The 15,166-nt window shown below is 45.5% G+C and overlaps 1 protein-coding gene and 1 long non-coding RNA gene across 4 annotated transcripts in view; one reads left to right on the top strand and one right to left on the bottom strand.

The window, feature by feature from the left end:
- Nucleotides 1–15,166, top strand: part of LOC140426218 (uncharacterized) — a 209,642-nt gene that overhangs the window by 105,692 nt on the left and 88,784 nt on the right. The window lies entirely within an intron of this gene.
- The window catches only part of kif2c (kinesin family member 2C), a 138,727-nt gene that overhangs the window by 96,432 nt on the left and 27,129 nt on the right, over nucleotides 1–15,166 (bottom strand). For 2 of the 3 annotated variants that reach the window (XM_072510715.1, XM_072510716.1), the window contains exons 2-3: nucleotides 12,134–12,228; nucleotides 1,040–1,123 (exon numbers count right to left, since the gene is read on the bottom strand). In XM_072510715.1, coding sequence (XP_072366816.1) covers nucleotides 1,040–1,123; nucleotides 12,134–12,228 — 179 coding nt within the window. Of the gene's footprint in view, nucleotides 1–1,039; nucleotides 1,124–12,133; nucleotides 12,229–12,992; nucleotides 13,040–15,166 lie in introns of those variants that run through there. The other variant, XM_072510717.1, reaches the window with a different exon arrangement.

Genomic DNA, 15,166 nt, shown 5'->3' with positions numbered 1-15,166 from the left:
TAAACCTAGAGTTCGACTGTACTTAACATCTTAGGGGGAATTTTTTTTGCATGCAGGAGAAAGACTGGAGCTTATTGTTCCACAGGAGGAAATGAAAAAGTTATGCCTCGAGATGACATACATGAAAACAAGACAGAAGCCAATAGTAACATATATAACACTGAATATTACATTGCTATGTGTGGTTGCATCACTGACTCCCACTGCTGCTTTTGAAAGACACCTGATGATGCACCTTTTATCCAATTAATGGCTGCCCACCAGGAAGGCAGCCAACATCAGAGGAAATGAGGGCAGCTATCCAATTGGGGAAGGATAGGCAGGATGCCCAGGGGCAAACTATGAGCTGGAGGTTGGCCACAACCACCCTTTTAAAAAGGCATCCCTGGTCAGGACTGTTTTCGTCCATTGTTAACTTATTTCTCACATCCAGAAAAATACATTCAAATCTTTACTGCACCTTCACTGATGCAAACACATCAAGTGTGGGTGCCCAGAATTTGGCACTATACTCTGGTAGAGGCCAAAGTAATGTTTTATTGAGGTTCACCATAACATCCTTGATTTTGTATTCTATGCCCATAATAACTAGGATCTCACATGCCAACCTGTTCTGCCATCTTCACAGCAATTTCTGCTTATACCGCCAGTTCTCTGTGTTCCGACACCTGCTTTAGAATTGTACCCTTTACATAAAACTTTCCCTTGTTCGTCTAATGAAAATGAATCACTTCACACTTCTGTGCATGTCAGCCTATTCCCAGCCAATGTCCTCTTGAAGAGAATCACTATCCTCCTCACAGTTTACAATACTTCCAAGTTTAGTGTTGTTCACAATTATATTGTGTCATGCACACCCATCAATCAAGAAAAGCAGTGGTCCCAATACGGAGGGATTGGGGGGGGGGAAGAAAGACTTGTATTTCTATTAACTTCACACTTTTTGCATTTGCCCACTATTAGTTTATGCATCTCATTTCCATTTTTTGGAGGAATTATTGGTAAACAGAGGATAAATACACATGGATTTAAAACTTACCCGAGAGTTTCTTCTTGGCAGGTGTGAAGGTGGCATCTTCTCTACTAATTGAGGATTTAACAATAGTAAGCTTTCAATATCAATCTAAAGGCAAGAGAAACAAATCCAGAACATAAGAGTCAAAAATGTTTGGCAGACATTACAAAAGTTATTGCTTCTGAAAAATAAAACAGACCAACACCTGCTTTATAAGTGAAGCACACTTGAGAAAATCAATCTCCAGATCAAAACCAACATTAGATATCTTTTATTAAATATTTTTTATTCTCCTTTTTCACATTTTCTCTCAAATGTACACCCACCAACAATAAACAATAATCAATAACAAATATGTCAATCCCCATATCAATAACAAAGATCCCATCCTCCCACCAAACCCAAAGCATTAGCCCGCATGTTCACACAAAGACAAAAAGGAATTAGGGATCACCCACAGTCGCCATTAACACACAGCCCCCCCATCCCAACTAATGTTCGATGTTATCCAGTTCTTGAAAGTGCATAATGAATAATGCCCATGATGCACTATCAATTACGACGAGACGAGAGTAGAGAGTAATCGAGGCTTTATTAAGCAGAGAAGTGTGGCCTTCAGCAGCTGCTGCCAGAAATGGGAGCAGCTCGGTGTGCACACACATTTATACTCCGCCTACTGGGCGAGCCAGCAGGCAGGGACCCACCCCCGTACCTGTAGTACAGGAGCCTTACCGTATTACCTCTAATACAACTATTATACAAACAGTGGTGACTACCACATCCCATGAATTGCAGAACCGCTCCATCCTTCCCCTCAGTTCAAACTTAACCTTCGCAAGAGTCAAGAATTCCAACAGGTCCCCTCACCACGCCAGGGCACAGAGTGGAGAGGTTGCTCTCTAACCTATCAGGATCCGCCTTCGGGCGATCAATGAGGCGAAGGCTACAACATCTGCCTCGGCACCAGTTTCCAACCCTGGCTGGTCCGACACCCAGAATATGGCCTCACGGGGGCCCGGGTCCAGTCTCATGTGCAACACTTCAAAAATTACCCTAAAAACCTCCTTCCAGTAATCCTCTAGCTTTGGATAGGACCAAAACATATGAACGTGATTAGCGCCTTCTCCTCTTCCAAAACAGCTCAGTAAACAGCCGACAATACCCCTTCTCCAGTCCCCCCGTCGTCAGCACCTCCTCCAGCAACGTGGAGGCCGGCTCCACCGGGAAGCTCTGCATCAAATCTCGAACCTGCATGTATCTAAACATTTCCCCTACTCCAGCCCATACTTTGCTTCCAGCTCCTTCAATCCTGCAAACTGACCCCGAAGAAACAAATCTTTAGTGTCTTAATCCCCTTCTCCTCCCATTTCCGAAAATTTCCACCCCACTTCCCTGGCTCAAATCTGTGGTTCCCCCGAATCGGCATTTCCCTTGACCCTGCCCCCAACCCGAATCAGCATTTCCCTTGACCCTGCCCCCAACCCGAAGTGTTGGCGACACGGCCTCCAAATTCTCAATGAAGCTATTCTTACCGGACTCGGAGTATTTCCCCGGGGTCATTGGGAGCGGCGCTGTTGCTAATTTCAATCCTGACCCCTTGCACAAACTCTCCTCCATTCTGACCCACTGGGAATCAACCCCTGACCCAGCTCCGCAACTTCGCCATATTCACCGCCCAGTAATAATACATCAGGTTCGGATGACCCAAAACCCCTGCCTGCCTTCCCCTCTGTAGCAGCACCTTTGGCCACCTTCCCTCCCCATATGAACGAAGTAATCCTTCCCTCAATCTCTCGGAAAAAAACCTTTGGCAGGAAAAATCGGCAGGCATTGAAAAATAAAACCAAAATTGCGGTAACACGTTCATTTTAACCGCCTGTACCCAACCCACCAGTGACAGAGGGAGACCATCCCACCTTGCCAGATCAGCTTTCACTCTCCCCATCAAAACTAGAAATGTTGTACCTGCGGAGCCCCCCCCACTCCCGGGGTACCTAAAGTGAGGCAGCCCCCCCACCCCTGGCCGAGACACCTCAAATTCCTCACTCGTCTAGATTTAGTTTGTACCTCGAGAAAGACCCAAACACTCCAAGCAGCTCCAATATTCCCCCTATCGACACACTCTGTTCCAACATGTATAACAGCAAGTCAGTCATCGGCATACAAGGATAGCCTATGCTCTTCACCCCCCCCCCCCCCGCACTATTCCTTTCCATACCCCCGAACTTCTTAACGCGATGGCCAACGGCTCAATCGCGAGTACAAACAGCAGGGGATGGGGGGGGGGGGGGGGCATTGGACATCCCTGCCTAGTCCCACGGTGGAGAGAACTCTGCCAAGTCCCATCCCTGCAGAGTCCCACAGTTTAGAGAAAAGTATCTCAAGCTGATGTAGTTTCATAAAAATCATAGAATTTACAGTGCAGGAGGCGGCCATTCAGCCGATCGAGTCTGCACCGGCTCTTGGAAAGAGCACCCTACCCAAGCCCACACCTCCACCCCATCCCCATAACCCAGTAACCCCACCTAACACTAAGGGCAATTTATCATGGCCAATCCACCTAACCTGCACATCTATGGACTGTGGGAGGAAACCGGAGCACCCGGAGGAAACCCACGCACACACGGGTAGAACGTGCAGACTCCACACAGACAGTGACCCAAGCCAGGAATCAAACCTGGGACCCTGGAGCTGTGAAGCATTTGTGCTATCCACTATGCTACCGTCGGGAATTTTGAGATGGGCTGGAGTACCCGAGGTTAGGGTACCGGGCGGTCACTCTCCCTCGGCTCCTTATATAGTAGCTTTACACAGTTCACAAATCTTGGTCCAATCCCAAACCGCTCCAGAACTGACATCAAGTACTCCCATTCTACCTGGTCAAACGCCTTCTCAGCGTTCAATGCCACAACCACCTCAGTTTCCTTCCCCTCCGCCGGTGCCATAACGATGTTCAATACCCTTCTAACCTTTGATAAGAGCTGCCTCCCTCTTACGAACCCAGTCTGATCCTCACCTATCATTTTCAGGAGGCACTCCTCCAGCCTACCCGCCAGTACCTTCGCCAATACTTTTGCTTCCACATTCAGAAGTGATATAGGCCTATACGATCCACACTCCGTCAGATCCTTATCTTTTTTTAGCAACAGGGAAATCAATGCTGCCCCAAAGTTTGCAGCAACACTCCCTTCCCTATCGCCTCTTCAAACATCCCCACCTTCAGGGGTGCCAGCTTATCCTTGAATTTTTTATAATATTCCACCGGAAACCCATCCTGCCCTGCCACCTTCCCCGATGCATCCTCCCAATCGCATCTTTTATCTCCTGCTCCACTATCGCTCCTTCTAATGTAGCCCTGTCCCCCTCGCCTAACCTCAGGTACTCCAGCCCATCTCGAAATTCCTGCATCTGCCGGTCTCCCCCAGGTGGCTCTGACCTGTACAACCTCATAAAATTCCTCAAAGACCTTGTTAGCCAGATCCAGAGCCACCACCAACTTCCCTGCCCTATCCCTCACCTGAACAATTTATCTTACCGCTGCCTCCCTCCGGAGCTGACCTGCTAACATACCTTATCTCCATGTTCGTAAACTGCACCCCTTGCTCGTCTCAGTTGGCGTACCGCCTTCCTGGTAGACAGTCGGTCGAAGCTCACCTGTAGTTCCTTCCACTTTTCCAGCTTTGCTGGGTCCCCATCTTCTGCATAACTTCTATCTACCTCCAACATCTCATCTATTACCCTCTGCTGCTCCAATCTCTCCTCTTTGTCCACCCTGGCCTTAACAAAATCGCTTCACCCCTCACCACCGCCTTTAGAGCCTCCCAGACAACTGCCTTCGACACCTCACCCGTACAGTTGAAACCTACATATTCCTCAATTACCATTTCAATTTTGTCACAGAACCCTTGGTCCCCCAAAAGTCCCACATCTAATTTCCACCCTGGCCTCTGCGCTACCCCCTTCTCCAGTACCATATCCACCTAATGCGGAGCATGAACTGACACTGCAATTGCCGAGTATTCCCTCCCCTTAACCCCAGCCAGCAAAGCCTTCCCCACCACGAAAAAGTTGACCCGCGAGTATACCTTGTGGACTGCTGAGAAAAACGAGTACTCCCGTTCCCTCGGGTGCAGAAACCTCCAAGGGTCCACTCCTCCCAATTCCACCATTAGCCCAGTCAACGCCCCCCCCCCCCCCCCCGATGGGCCGTGACCTGTCCAACCTTGGCTCCTGTACCAAGTTCCAGTCCCCCCCAACTATCAATTCGTGTGTCCAAGTCAGGGATGTCCCCAAACACCTTCTTTGCGAATCCCACATCGTCCCAATTGAGACCGTATACACTTAACAGCGCCACTAATCTCCCCTCCACCGCCCCGTCATAATCACATATCTACCCCCCCCCCCCCCCGATCTGCCACCACCTTCTCCATCTGGAAGCATACTCTTTTGCTGACCATTACTGCTACCCCTCGAGCCCTTCCGTCAAATCCAGAGTGAAACACTTGACCAACCCAGCCCTTTTAAAGTCTCACCTGGTTCTTCACCCTCAAGTGAGTCTCCTGCAGCATTGCTACATTGGCTTTCAAACTTAAGATGCGGACCTCCTAACCCACGTGACTGTCCTAACTGGGGGTCTCTTCTTCGCCCCCCCCCCCCTTCTTATCCACCATCATCATACCACCGGGCCTTGCCCCATGAGCCTGACCCACCCCTATCCATTATCAACATCCGAACCACCCCCCCCTCCCAAAACACCCCCCTACATTTCCTCTTGAAAAAACATCTCCCAGCATCAAACCCTACCCCCCCCCCCCCCTCGTAGGCCCAGCGCGGGTGGCTCCCCCCACCGAGGTATACCGCCCCCTCCCACCCAGTACCAGAGAAAGAAAAATCAAAAACAACAATCCAACCCATACCATTCCCCAAAATAAGATATACCAGTCGCAACACAGAATGCCAATCAACCCAACCAATAACTTGAACTCTGTCAATGTGAAGTGAAGTAAATTACAATACAAGTCATTAAAAAGTATAGTACTTATACATTTTTCAGCTCCCCAATCAGCATCCAGTCTCTCTTCCAGCTCCGCTCCTCATATCTGTCCCAAGCCTTCTGCCCTCACGAACGCCTCAGCCGCCTCGAAATAAAAGTCTTTGGCATCATACATCACCTTCAGCTTCGCCGGGTATACCATACCAAATCGCAACCACCCGCTTTAAAAAAAATATATACAGTGCCGCCTTCACTCTGCTAGTCTTTTTGCCAACTCAACCGTCAAGTCCTGGTAGATCCGAACTCCAGCACCATCCCACTGCACCTTGCGCTTCTGCTTAACACCTTCTCCTTCATGCAGTACTTTGGAAGCAGATAATTACTGCTCTTGGCAGCTCATTCACTTTGGGCTTTGGCCTTAATGACCGATGAGCTCAGTCCAGCTCGTACCGGGAGGGGTTCTCACCCTCCCCCATCAACTCCGCCAACTTCTTACTCTGTTGGCCTTGGGCCCTCTGTCCCTTCGGGCAAGCCCAGAATTCTCAGATTGTGCCACCTTGAGCGGTTCTCCAAGTCCTCGAGCTTTGCTCGGAGTCCTCTGTTGACCTACACCACCCTCCGCAGCTCATCCCCCATCGAGGTGAACTGGTCGCTGTGCTGCGACATGGCCTCTTCCACTTACTTCATCTTCTCGCCCTGCTCTCTCACCTCGGCCAATGTCTTTGCCAGTTACCCTCACCGGGGCGATTGCCTCCTCCACCAATGACTTCAATGCGACTGCCATCGCCTTCCTCAAAGCCTCCATGTGCCTCGCAAACTGCTTTTCCAGCTCCACCGCCATCACCGTGGTCATCTTCTCCACCGTAAGTAGTGCAGCCCCACCATGCGGTCCAGCATCCGCCATCTTGTCAGCGTTTCTGCTGGTCCTCTCATTTAATGGTGAGCCTGCGTTTCCTCCCTTCTTCAACGCTGCTTTTCGCATCCTTTAACGACTTATTTTTCCTATTTTTGGGGTTTTTTCCCCACCCTTCTTTCTTTCTTCAATCTTTTTTTTTTTTTTAAATATAGAAAAACAAAAATTCTTCCTTCAAAAAAAAAAAAAAAAAAAAAAAAAAAAAAAAAAAAAAAAAAAAAAAAACTTTTCACCAAATTTCTTTAAAACTTCTTTCTCTTCCTTTTTGTATTCCTCCAGAATTCCCCTGGGACCAGATTTCAGTCTTCTTACAACATTCTAAGTGGGTGTGGGACATCTCACCCGCACCGCGCCTGCCGCCTCGACCTCAGTTTAGCTCTGCCCCCGCTGCTCCGAACTCAGCGCGCGACGCTGGACCCGACACCTCAGCACCAGCCACCTGACACCCACGCGGGGTTCCTCGCCGGTTTTCAAACTCAGATGTTAACCAGGCAATGGCCGGAAAAAAAAGAAGAAAAAGGGTGGATATTTCGGACTGAAGCACAAGAATTTATTTGCCAGAGTAAAACCAGAAGTCACATGTGTTGTAATCTTTAGCAGCACTAGTCCCAAGCCATTGGAGATCGCTGAAAGCTTATTAGTTTGGAATTACTTGCCTGAGGACATTGGAGAAATCATCATGATTTTTCAAAAGCTGTCCATCCATTGTAATTTTGAGAATTGAGGGGGCATTGCAGGACCAGTGTGCATTCACGGCAAGTTTCTGACATTATCAAAAGTTAACTTTTGACATAGCTTGCCAAACAGCATTGTCCATGGACATGGCAGCATGAGAGAAAGTTAACAACTGACAGTGCTTTGCTGAATTAGACAAACTGTAGCAGAGTATGCAGAAGGCCCCAAAACCAGCACTTAAGCCAACATTGGGCACAGAACTGTCCATTTGTGAAGGTGGGCTAATTTTGCCACAGGATATTGAGCAAATGTGAGCAGAGAAAACACTGGTTGGAAGAAACAGCAGTCAGTGCATGTGGTTGACAAGGGATTGGTCGAGACCCATAAAATCCAAAGCACAAGGAAATTTGCAAGGCATCATAGTCCATGTAGCTTTAGATGGAGCTCTGGTAAATATACAGGTCAACACAGTGCATCTGTTAGCACAATTCCAGAAAATCACCACTCCATCAAAAAGGTGTCAGCATCAACTGAAGAAATCACACATAGAATTAGAAGTTTGAGGAGAGAAATCTCCCCCAAATACGAAGTGTCAGTTCCAGTCATGTACAAGAACCAATGTGCAAAATTACCAAAAGAGTGATGGGTGAGAAAAACCAGCCTCATTGGGGAGAAGCTGATTAGCAGAATTGGAATGAGCTTTTTTGGCATAGAAACAAAATTCATAAACAAAAGATGGCATGATTGTAAAATACCCCAGGTGTTTAATGAAATTGATAAACCAATTCAAGGACAAGGCCAATATACAGGTCCAGAGGAAAACAAAACCAGTTTATTGCTGGCCTCATCCAGTACCCTATATTCAAAGGGAAAGTAGAGGAAGAACTGAAAGACTTGAGACTGAGAAGATGATCTCATTCATAACAAAATTATTTCATCCATTGAGGAATTTGGATGATGAGTGTGACAAAGCATTCCAGTGGTGTACAGTCATTTTCAAACTCAGGATCACGACCCTTTAGGGCTGCACGGCAGCACAGTTGCTTCACAGTTCCAGGGTCCCAGGTTCGATTCCCGGCTTGGGTCACTGTCTGTGCGGAGTCTGCATGCGTTTACTCCAGGTGCTCCGGTTTCCTCCCACAGTCTAAAGATGTGCAGGTTAGGTGGATTGGCCATGCTATATTGTCCTTAATGTCCAAAAAGGTTAGGTGGGGTTACTGAGATGGGGTGGAGGTGTGGGCTTGGGTAGGATGCTCTTTCCAAGGGCCGGTGCAGACTCGATGCGCCGAATGTCCTCCTTCTGCACTGTAAATTCTATGATGAACCTCTGGTGGGTCACGAAGCGATCGGTCCCGCCGTTCCCGGGGTGGTCCCAATCGCAGAAGGGCCGGACATCCGCCATCAGCTTTTATATGGAGAATTGAGGCTGCTGTCGCCTCTTAAATGCAGATAAAGATTCGGCTGCTTGCGCAGTCTTCCATCCAGAAGCAGCAGAATAGGTCACGTGAATTGACGAGAAGCGCCACCCAGGGATATTTGGCACCAAAGAAGGGAGCAGAGTTGCTTTGATTTTGCAGCTGCTGGCAATTATGGCACGTGAACGGTGAAGACCAATGTAGCAAGAAACGGTCAGATACTCAAAAAGGCAGTTCACCTATTCGAGGATCTCAACAGAATCTGGAGACGGTTGCCCACGAGAGTCCAGGGCAGGGCAGAGCACAGATAGTATTAAGAGCTGCAGGGCCTCTGGTTGACAGCCCTGGAAAAAAATTGAACAAAGAAGCATAAAGATGATTTCTTGAGGTCTGGTTTTATCAATTGTGACAATGCAAATAAGGAGGCAAAGCCCATGTGTTATATGCAGAGAAGCACTGGCAAAATGAAAGAAGTTTCAGAATTTGAAAGAAGTGATGAGTGAAAATTTAATCGAGGTCGGGATTCCAATAATACCACAATAAAAACCTGCCAAACACCCACAATGGTGTCAACATTCTAGTGTACTATCTACCAGGAATATCCAGTGCTGAGTAAAATACATCTTTATTTTTGGAGTAAGAAGATTTTAGCATTTTTTCCACAATCAAAATGGATCATAAGCCAAGTCTCTTGTTCTCACTAACTGCAACCCAAATGCAGAGAGGAGCTCTGAATTTGTCTGCATATCAGTATGACATTAAGTACAAATGACCAGAAGATCATTATAATACCAGTACGTTATCTAGATTGCCATCCCCTCAGGGAGTAGAGCCCAACAGCGAAGATGTACTTTTCCTGACTTGCCAGTCACAACAGATGACATTAGTAGGTCAACTTCCAGGCACTTTGTATTGGCAAGGATGTAGATCTCAAATGCGTGGCCAGAGGTACTGGATTTAGAAATCAGGCCATTTGTTTTTCATATAAAATGTGCAAGAATGTGAGGAGTCAGAGTTGTAATTCCTGAACAAAATACAGATCAGTTTCAAGGTGACCTTCACGATCAACACCTAGGAGGAATGAGCGTGTCAAAATCTAGCAAGAAGCTATCTTTGGTAGCAGGGACCATACTCTACATTGTTTCACTGTGTACCACTGTGTCTTCTATGTCAAGTAGTGGAAAGAAGTTACCATTGGTACCTTTGCAACCATGGAAATGACCAGTTAGAGCGTGGCTACAGCTGCACATAGATTTGCAGAATTTGAAGGTCGCAATTCATTGAAATAATCATTGGAAATGGATTGAGGGGTCGGCATGGTGATGCAGTGGTTAGCACTGCTGCCTATGGCACCGAGGACCTGGTTCAATCCCAGCCCCGGGTCACTGTCTGTGTGGAGTTTGCACATTCTCGTGTCTGTGGGGGTTTCAACCCTACAACCCAAAGATGTGCATGGTGCATGTTAGGTGGACTGGAAACACTAAATTGCCTCTTAATTGGAAAAGATAATTGGGTAAAATAAAATAAAAAATAGAAATGGATTGAGGGAGTTCAGATGGATTGAACTAGCAAAATCATAGATGGTTTGCTGCTCATGGGTTCCCAGAGGAAATGGTGTCAGACAACGAGAATTCCACCAAATAACCCTGCTTTAAATGGAGGGACAGTACAAATTATTAAGCATGCTCGTGAAAGAAATGTTAAATACAAATAGGCAGAAACCTCAATGTCTTTGAACCACAAACTGGTGAATGTGTGTTCATTTGTTGTTATTACAGGTTGAGCATCCCTCATCTGAAATCCCGAAAACTGAGATCTGCACTCGAGTACGCTGCACATGCTCCCAATGTTTCACACATGAGCAGGTCCCAACATGCACCAGAGGTGCAGTATATTCTGAAATCTGATACACAAACCCAAGCATTTCGGATAAGGGATTTTCAACCTGTACCAGCAGAATGCCAGCTTGATTGTTTTGTAGAAGACTGCTTAGGCCAAGGTTTTCATCGCCAAAGCCACATTTGGCAGTTAACAGAAGACAAATAAACCAGATGAAAAGTGGCATAAGGGCAAAGTTGAACCAGAAAGTTAAGGTAAAATAACATAAGCAGGTGAAGTGATCATCACAAGTTGTGAAAATGTGGTTCTCGCAAATAGGTCAAAATGATTGGTCGTAGAAAGATTAGGTAGATCATGTATTACCATCAGAGGCGAAGAGAGAGTTGGGAAGAATTAAATGAGTCTGATGAATTGGATAGTAGGATAAAGCGAATAGTTTAAAAAAAAAATCTTTACACAAGTCGGCTTACATTAATATTGCAATGAAGCTACTGTGAAAAGTTCCTAGTCGCCACAATCCAGCACCTGTTTGGGTACACCGAGGGAGAATTCAGAATATGCAAATTACCTAACCGCACATCTTTCGGGATTTCTGGGAGGAAACCGGAGACACGAAGAGTTGTGCACTAATAGTTACTCCAACACAAGTGGTGCCCGAAACCAGAGTTTGAGTCAGACAGGCATGTTTAATGAAGAAGAAAATTCAACTGAAGATCGAAAATCAGTCTTTGTTGGATAAAAACCTCTTAGACTCCGATCCTTCCCAAAGTTCTGAATGTTTGGGTCACAAAAGGAGGTATACTCCAAGTGGGAAACCAGTGCTTAGCTGGACTGGGAAATAAATTAAGAAACGCATATAGACTGTATGGAAATTGAACATCGTGTGCCCCTTCATTAAGGTTAGAGGAGTGCAATAGCACTCTGTTGTGGCCATTTATCTATGTGTATATATAGTCAAACCAGAATAACCCAATTTCAGTTTGTACTTCACCGTACATGGTCTCTTTTTTTCCTACGAAGAGAGGAATATTTGGGGGGGGGGGGGAATGCTTGACTGTTTCAATAGCAGACGGAAACTTAATAATTGGCCAGAGGTTGGTCTGCAACACTAGCACAAATAGTCAATGACAGGCAACTTCCATTCTAATAACATTCTATTGTAATATCATAATAGGGATTCAAAGCAAACAGCAAGAATTTGATATTTATTCAGAAAAAAAAATGGACAATCTTTCAATAGAATGCAGCTCAAAATACGCATTTCTAACGGAAGATCCCCTTACCTCTTTGGCCTTACACAAGGTGTCTTCTAGCCACTCGGCTCTTACGGAAGATTTATCGGTAAACAATTCAGTTATACTTGCATCTTGTATTATCCCTGTGAATAAATAAACCAAGTGAATTAAAAGGAGCTACAGGGTAGAAGCTAAATACACCTCTCGTCCCAACATCAAATAAAAATGCCACCTCTCCCAATGGCTTTCTGTCTTTTTACTTATTCCTCAAGGTCCAGTTATAAAAGGTGCCTTTAAATATGCAATTGAAATGAGTGGGCTGTTTCGATGATGTACACTGCAACATCATAAAAACGTGAACGTATCCATGAGTATACATTCGCTATGGGCAACAACAAATTGGTAAATAGAACTACTTGGCAGGACTTTTGCTACAAATGTGCAGTAAAATCTGGATCACAATTCAAAGGCAGATGTGAAGTACTCGTTCAACACCCTATCAATGTCCTCTGGTTCCAAGTACAGATTGCCCCTTGTCCCTACTCTTCCCTGGCTATCCTCTGCCCCTGGAGTTCAGGAGTTGTCAACTAAAAACAATATTTATTTTGATAAATGATAGATGTTTTATATGTATAAAGACTTCAATCGAGCTGCAATCTATGAAGCTTATAATCTTATTCCAATATGTACATATGCAACTAAAACTCAAGTTTACATACATTTGGTAACAAAAGTAGATCGAATATCCTATTTTGGAGAGCTTAGCATCAGCAATACAACCCACAGGATATATAATACATTTAAAATCTATATCTGCATCTGAATATCAGTGAATGTTTAACTAAAATTTGTCAATCTTGACATTGAAAGTTTACCATCTTCACTTGACATTCTAGAAACTACTTACCAAGATTTCAAAAGCACTTCAGCTATTCCAAGGAGACACATTGAGCTTGCCTTTACTAGATGATGGGTGAGAAATGCAGACTGACAACACAGCCCACATAATCTTCATGCCATCACAAGCAAGATAGTGACATCATAAAACAGCTCAACTATCATTTCAGGTTAAAGTCCCCCAAACAAATACGATGTACAAGCTGCATCTCAGCGGGTGAAGTTTTCAAAACAAGAAGAGTTTACCACTTCAGTGAAGCAACAATTAGGTTTTGAAATCAAGAGGTCAAAACTTTTAAAAGAATATTTTGTTTTTTTTAATAAAATACATGGTATACTTACAGATGTACACAAAGAGAAACCAAAAAGAGATAACAAAAACACATAACTAAAAAAGGGGTGGGAAAGTACAATCTGGGGAAGTGTATGGCAACGGAGAGACAATTACGTTATACATGTCATGGGGGGGGGGGGGGGGGCGCTTTTCGGTTTCTAAAACAAGAAAATACATACAGAACAAACAAGCAAAACAAAACATAATTGGGTGGGTGGGGTGCCTGGATGGCACCCCTGATGTTACTTGCTTGCTTCTGGTTGGTTTTCGCTGTTGTGTTTGCCTCTGCCGTCATTCTTTCCTTCCTCCTTTACTTTCTTACTCTCTACTGCCCTGAAGTGTTTGTTGTGGTCGTTTCCCGTGCTCTCCTTCCAGTTTGTGTTCCCTGGTCTTTCCTCCCCTCTGTAATTCTTTGCCCCAGTCCTTCCTTCTTCCCTGCCTCCCTTTCCCCCTCTGCAGCTCCCCTTTCTTTTCAGCTGTGTTTGGCTCCCCCTCTTGCACAGTTCCCCCATCCCTCTCTTTTCTCATCTACTTATTATTTTTTTGTTTGTTCGTTGGTCACAAACAGGTCCCGGGAACAGTTGGGTGAATGGCTCCCATGTTCTGAGGAAGCCATCTTCCGACCCCCGGCGAATTAGATTTTCTCCATTTGAAGAAATTCCGATAGGTCGGACAGCCAGTCTGCAGCTTTAGGTGACACAGCTGACCGACTGCAGAGCAGTAGTCTACGGCAGGCGATCAGTGAGGCAAAGGCAATGGTGTCCACCCTCCTCCCCATGAAGAGATCTAGCTGGTCTGATACCCCGAAGACTGCCACTTTCAGGCTAGGCTCCACCTGTGATAGTCACACAGTTTGTATAATACGTGTATTAGAGGTAACACAGCAAGGCTCCTGTACTACAGGTATGGGGGTAGATCCCTGCCTGCTGGCTCCGCCCAGTAGGCGGAGTAGAAAAGTGTGCGCTCACCGAGCTGCTGCCATTTCGGTAGCAGCTGCACGAGGCAACACATCTCTGCTTAATAAAGCCTCGATTACTCTCTACTCTCATCGTAATTGATAGTGCAGCACCACCCTCATCCCCACCACTTTGGACATCGCCTTTGGGCGGTTTCCTTTTTTGCCTCAAAAGAAGGCCTTTTCAGGAGGTCAAACCTTAAAGGCTCATTCTCTAGAACATGCAGCCTTGCTGTTACATGATCCAATTTCCCTCAGAAAAGCAGTGCACTGGGATAATAAATACCTTATTGTCACAAGTAGGCTTCAATGTAGTTCTGTGAAAAGCCCCATGGGTTTCCATGTTTCCAGGTACAATATCAGAAGAAACAAAGCTCACGACAACTCATTTGACTGCAACCCAAGCAGATTTAAATTTAAAAAGATAAATAAATTTAGGACTACCCAATTCATTTTTTCCAATTAAAGGCGCAATTTTTAGTGTGGCCAATCCACCTACTCTGCACATCTTTGGGTTGTGGGGTGAAACCCATTCAAACACGGGTTGTGGGGGCGAAACCCAATCAAACACAGGGAGAATGTGCAAACTTCCCACGGACAGTGACCCGAACCGGGATCGAACATGGGACCTTGGTGCCATGAGGCAGCAGTGCTAACCGCTGTGCCACCATTCTGCCCCCAAGCAGATTAAAAAATATATATATATATTTTATTCAAATTTTTCAGCCAAACAAAACAGTACAAAGGTTTTTCCCCTTTTACAACAATAAAACAATATAAATAACAGTGACCGTTTTTAACAAATAAATAAATAATATATAAACTAAATGGCAACTGCCATAACAAAAATAATAACTCTTCCAAATAATAAAATCAAACAATCCAATATACATAA

Source organism: Scyliorhinus torazame, chromosome 7 (genome assembly GCF_047496885.1).
Source record: "Scyliorhinus torazame isolate Kashiwa2021f chromosome 7, sScyTor2.1, whole genome shotgun sequence".
In the NCBI taxonomy this organism is placed as follows: domain Eukaryota; kingdom Metazoa; phylum Chordata; class Chondrichthyes; order Carcharhiniformes; family Scyliorhinidae; genus Scyliorhinus; species Scyliorhinus torazame.
This window is presented reverse-complemented; position numbering and strand designations above follow the sequence as displayed.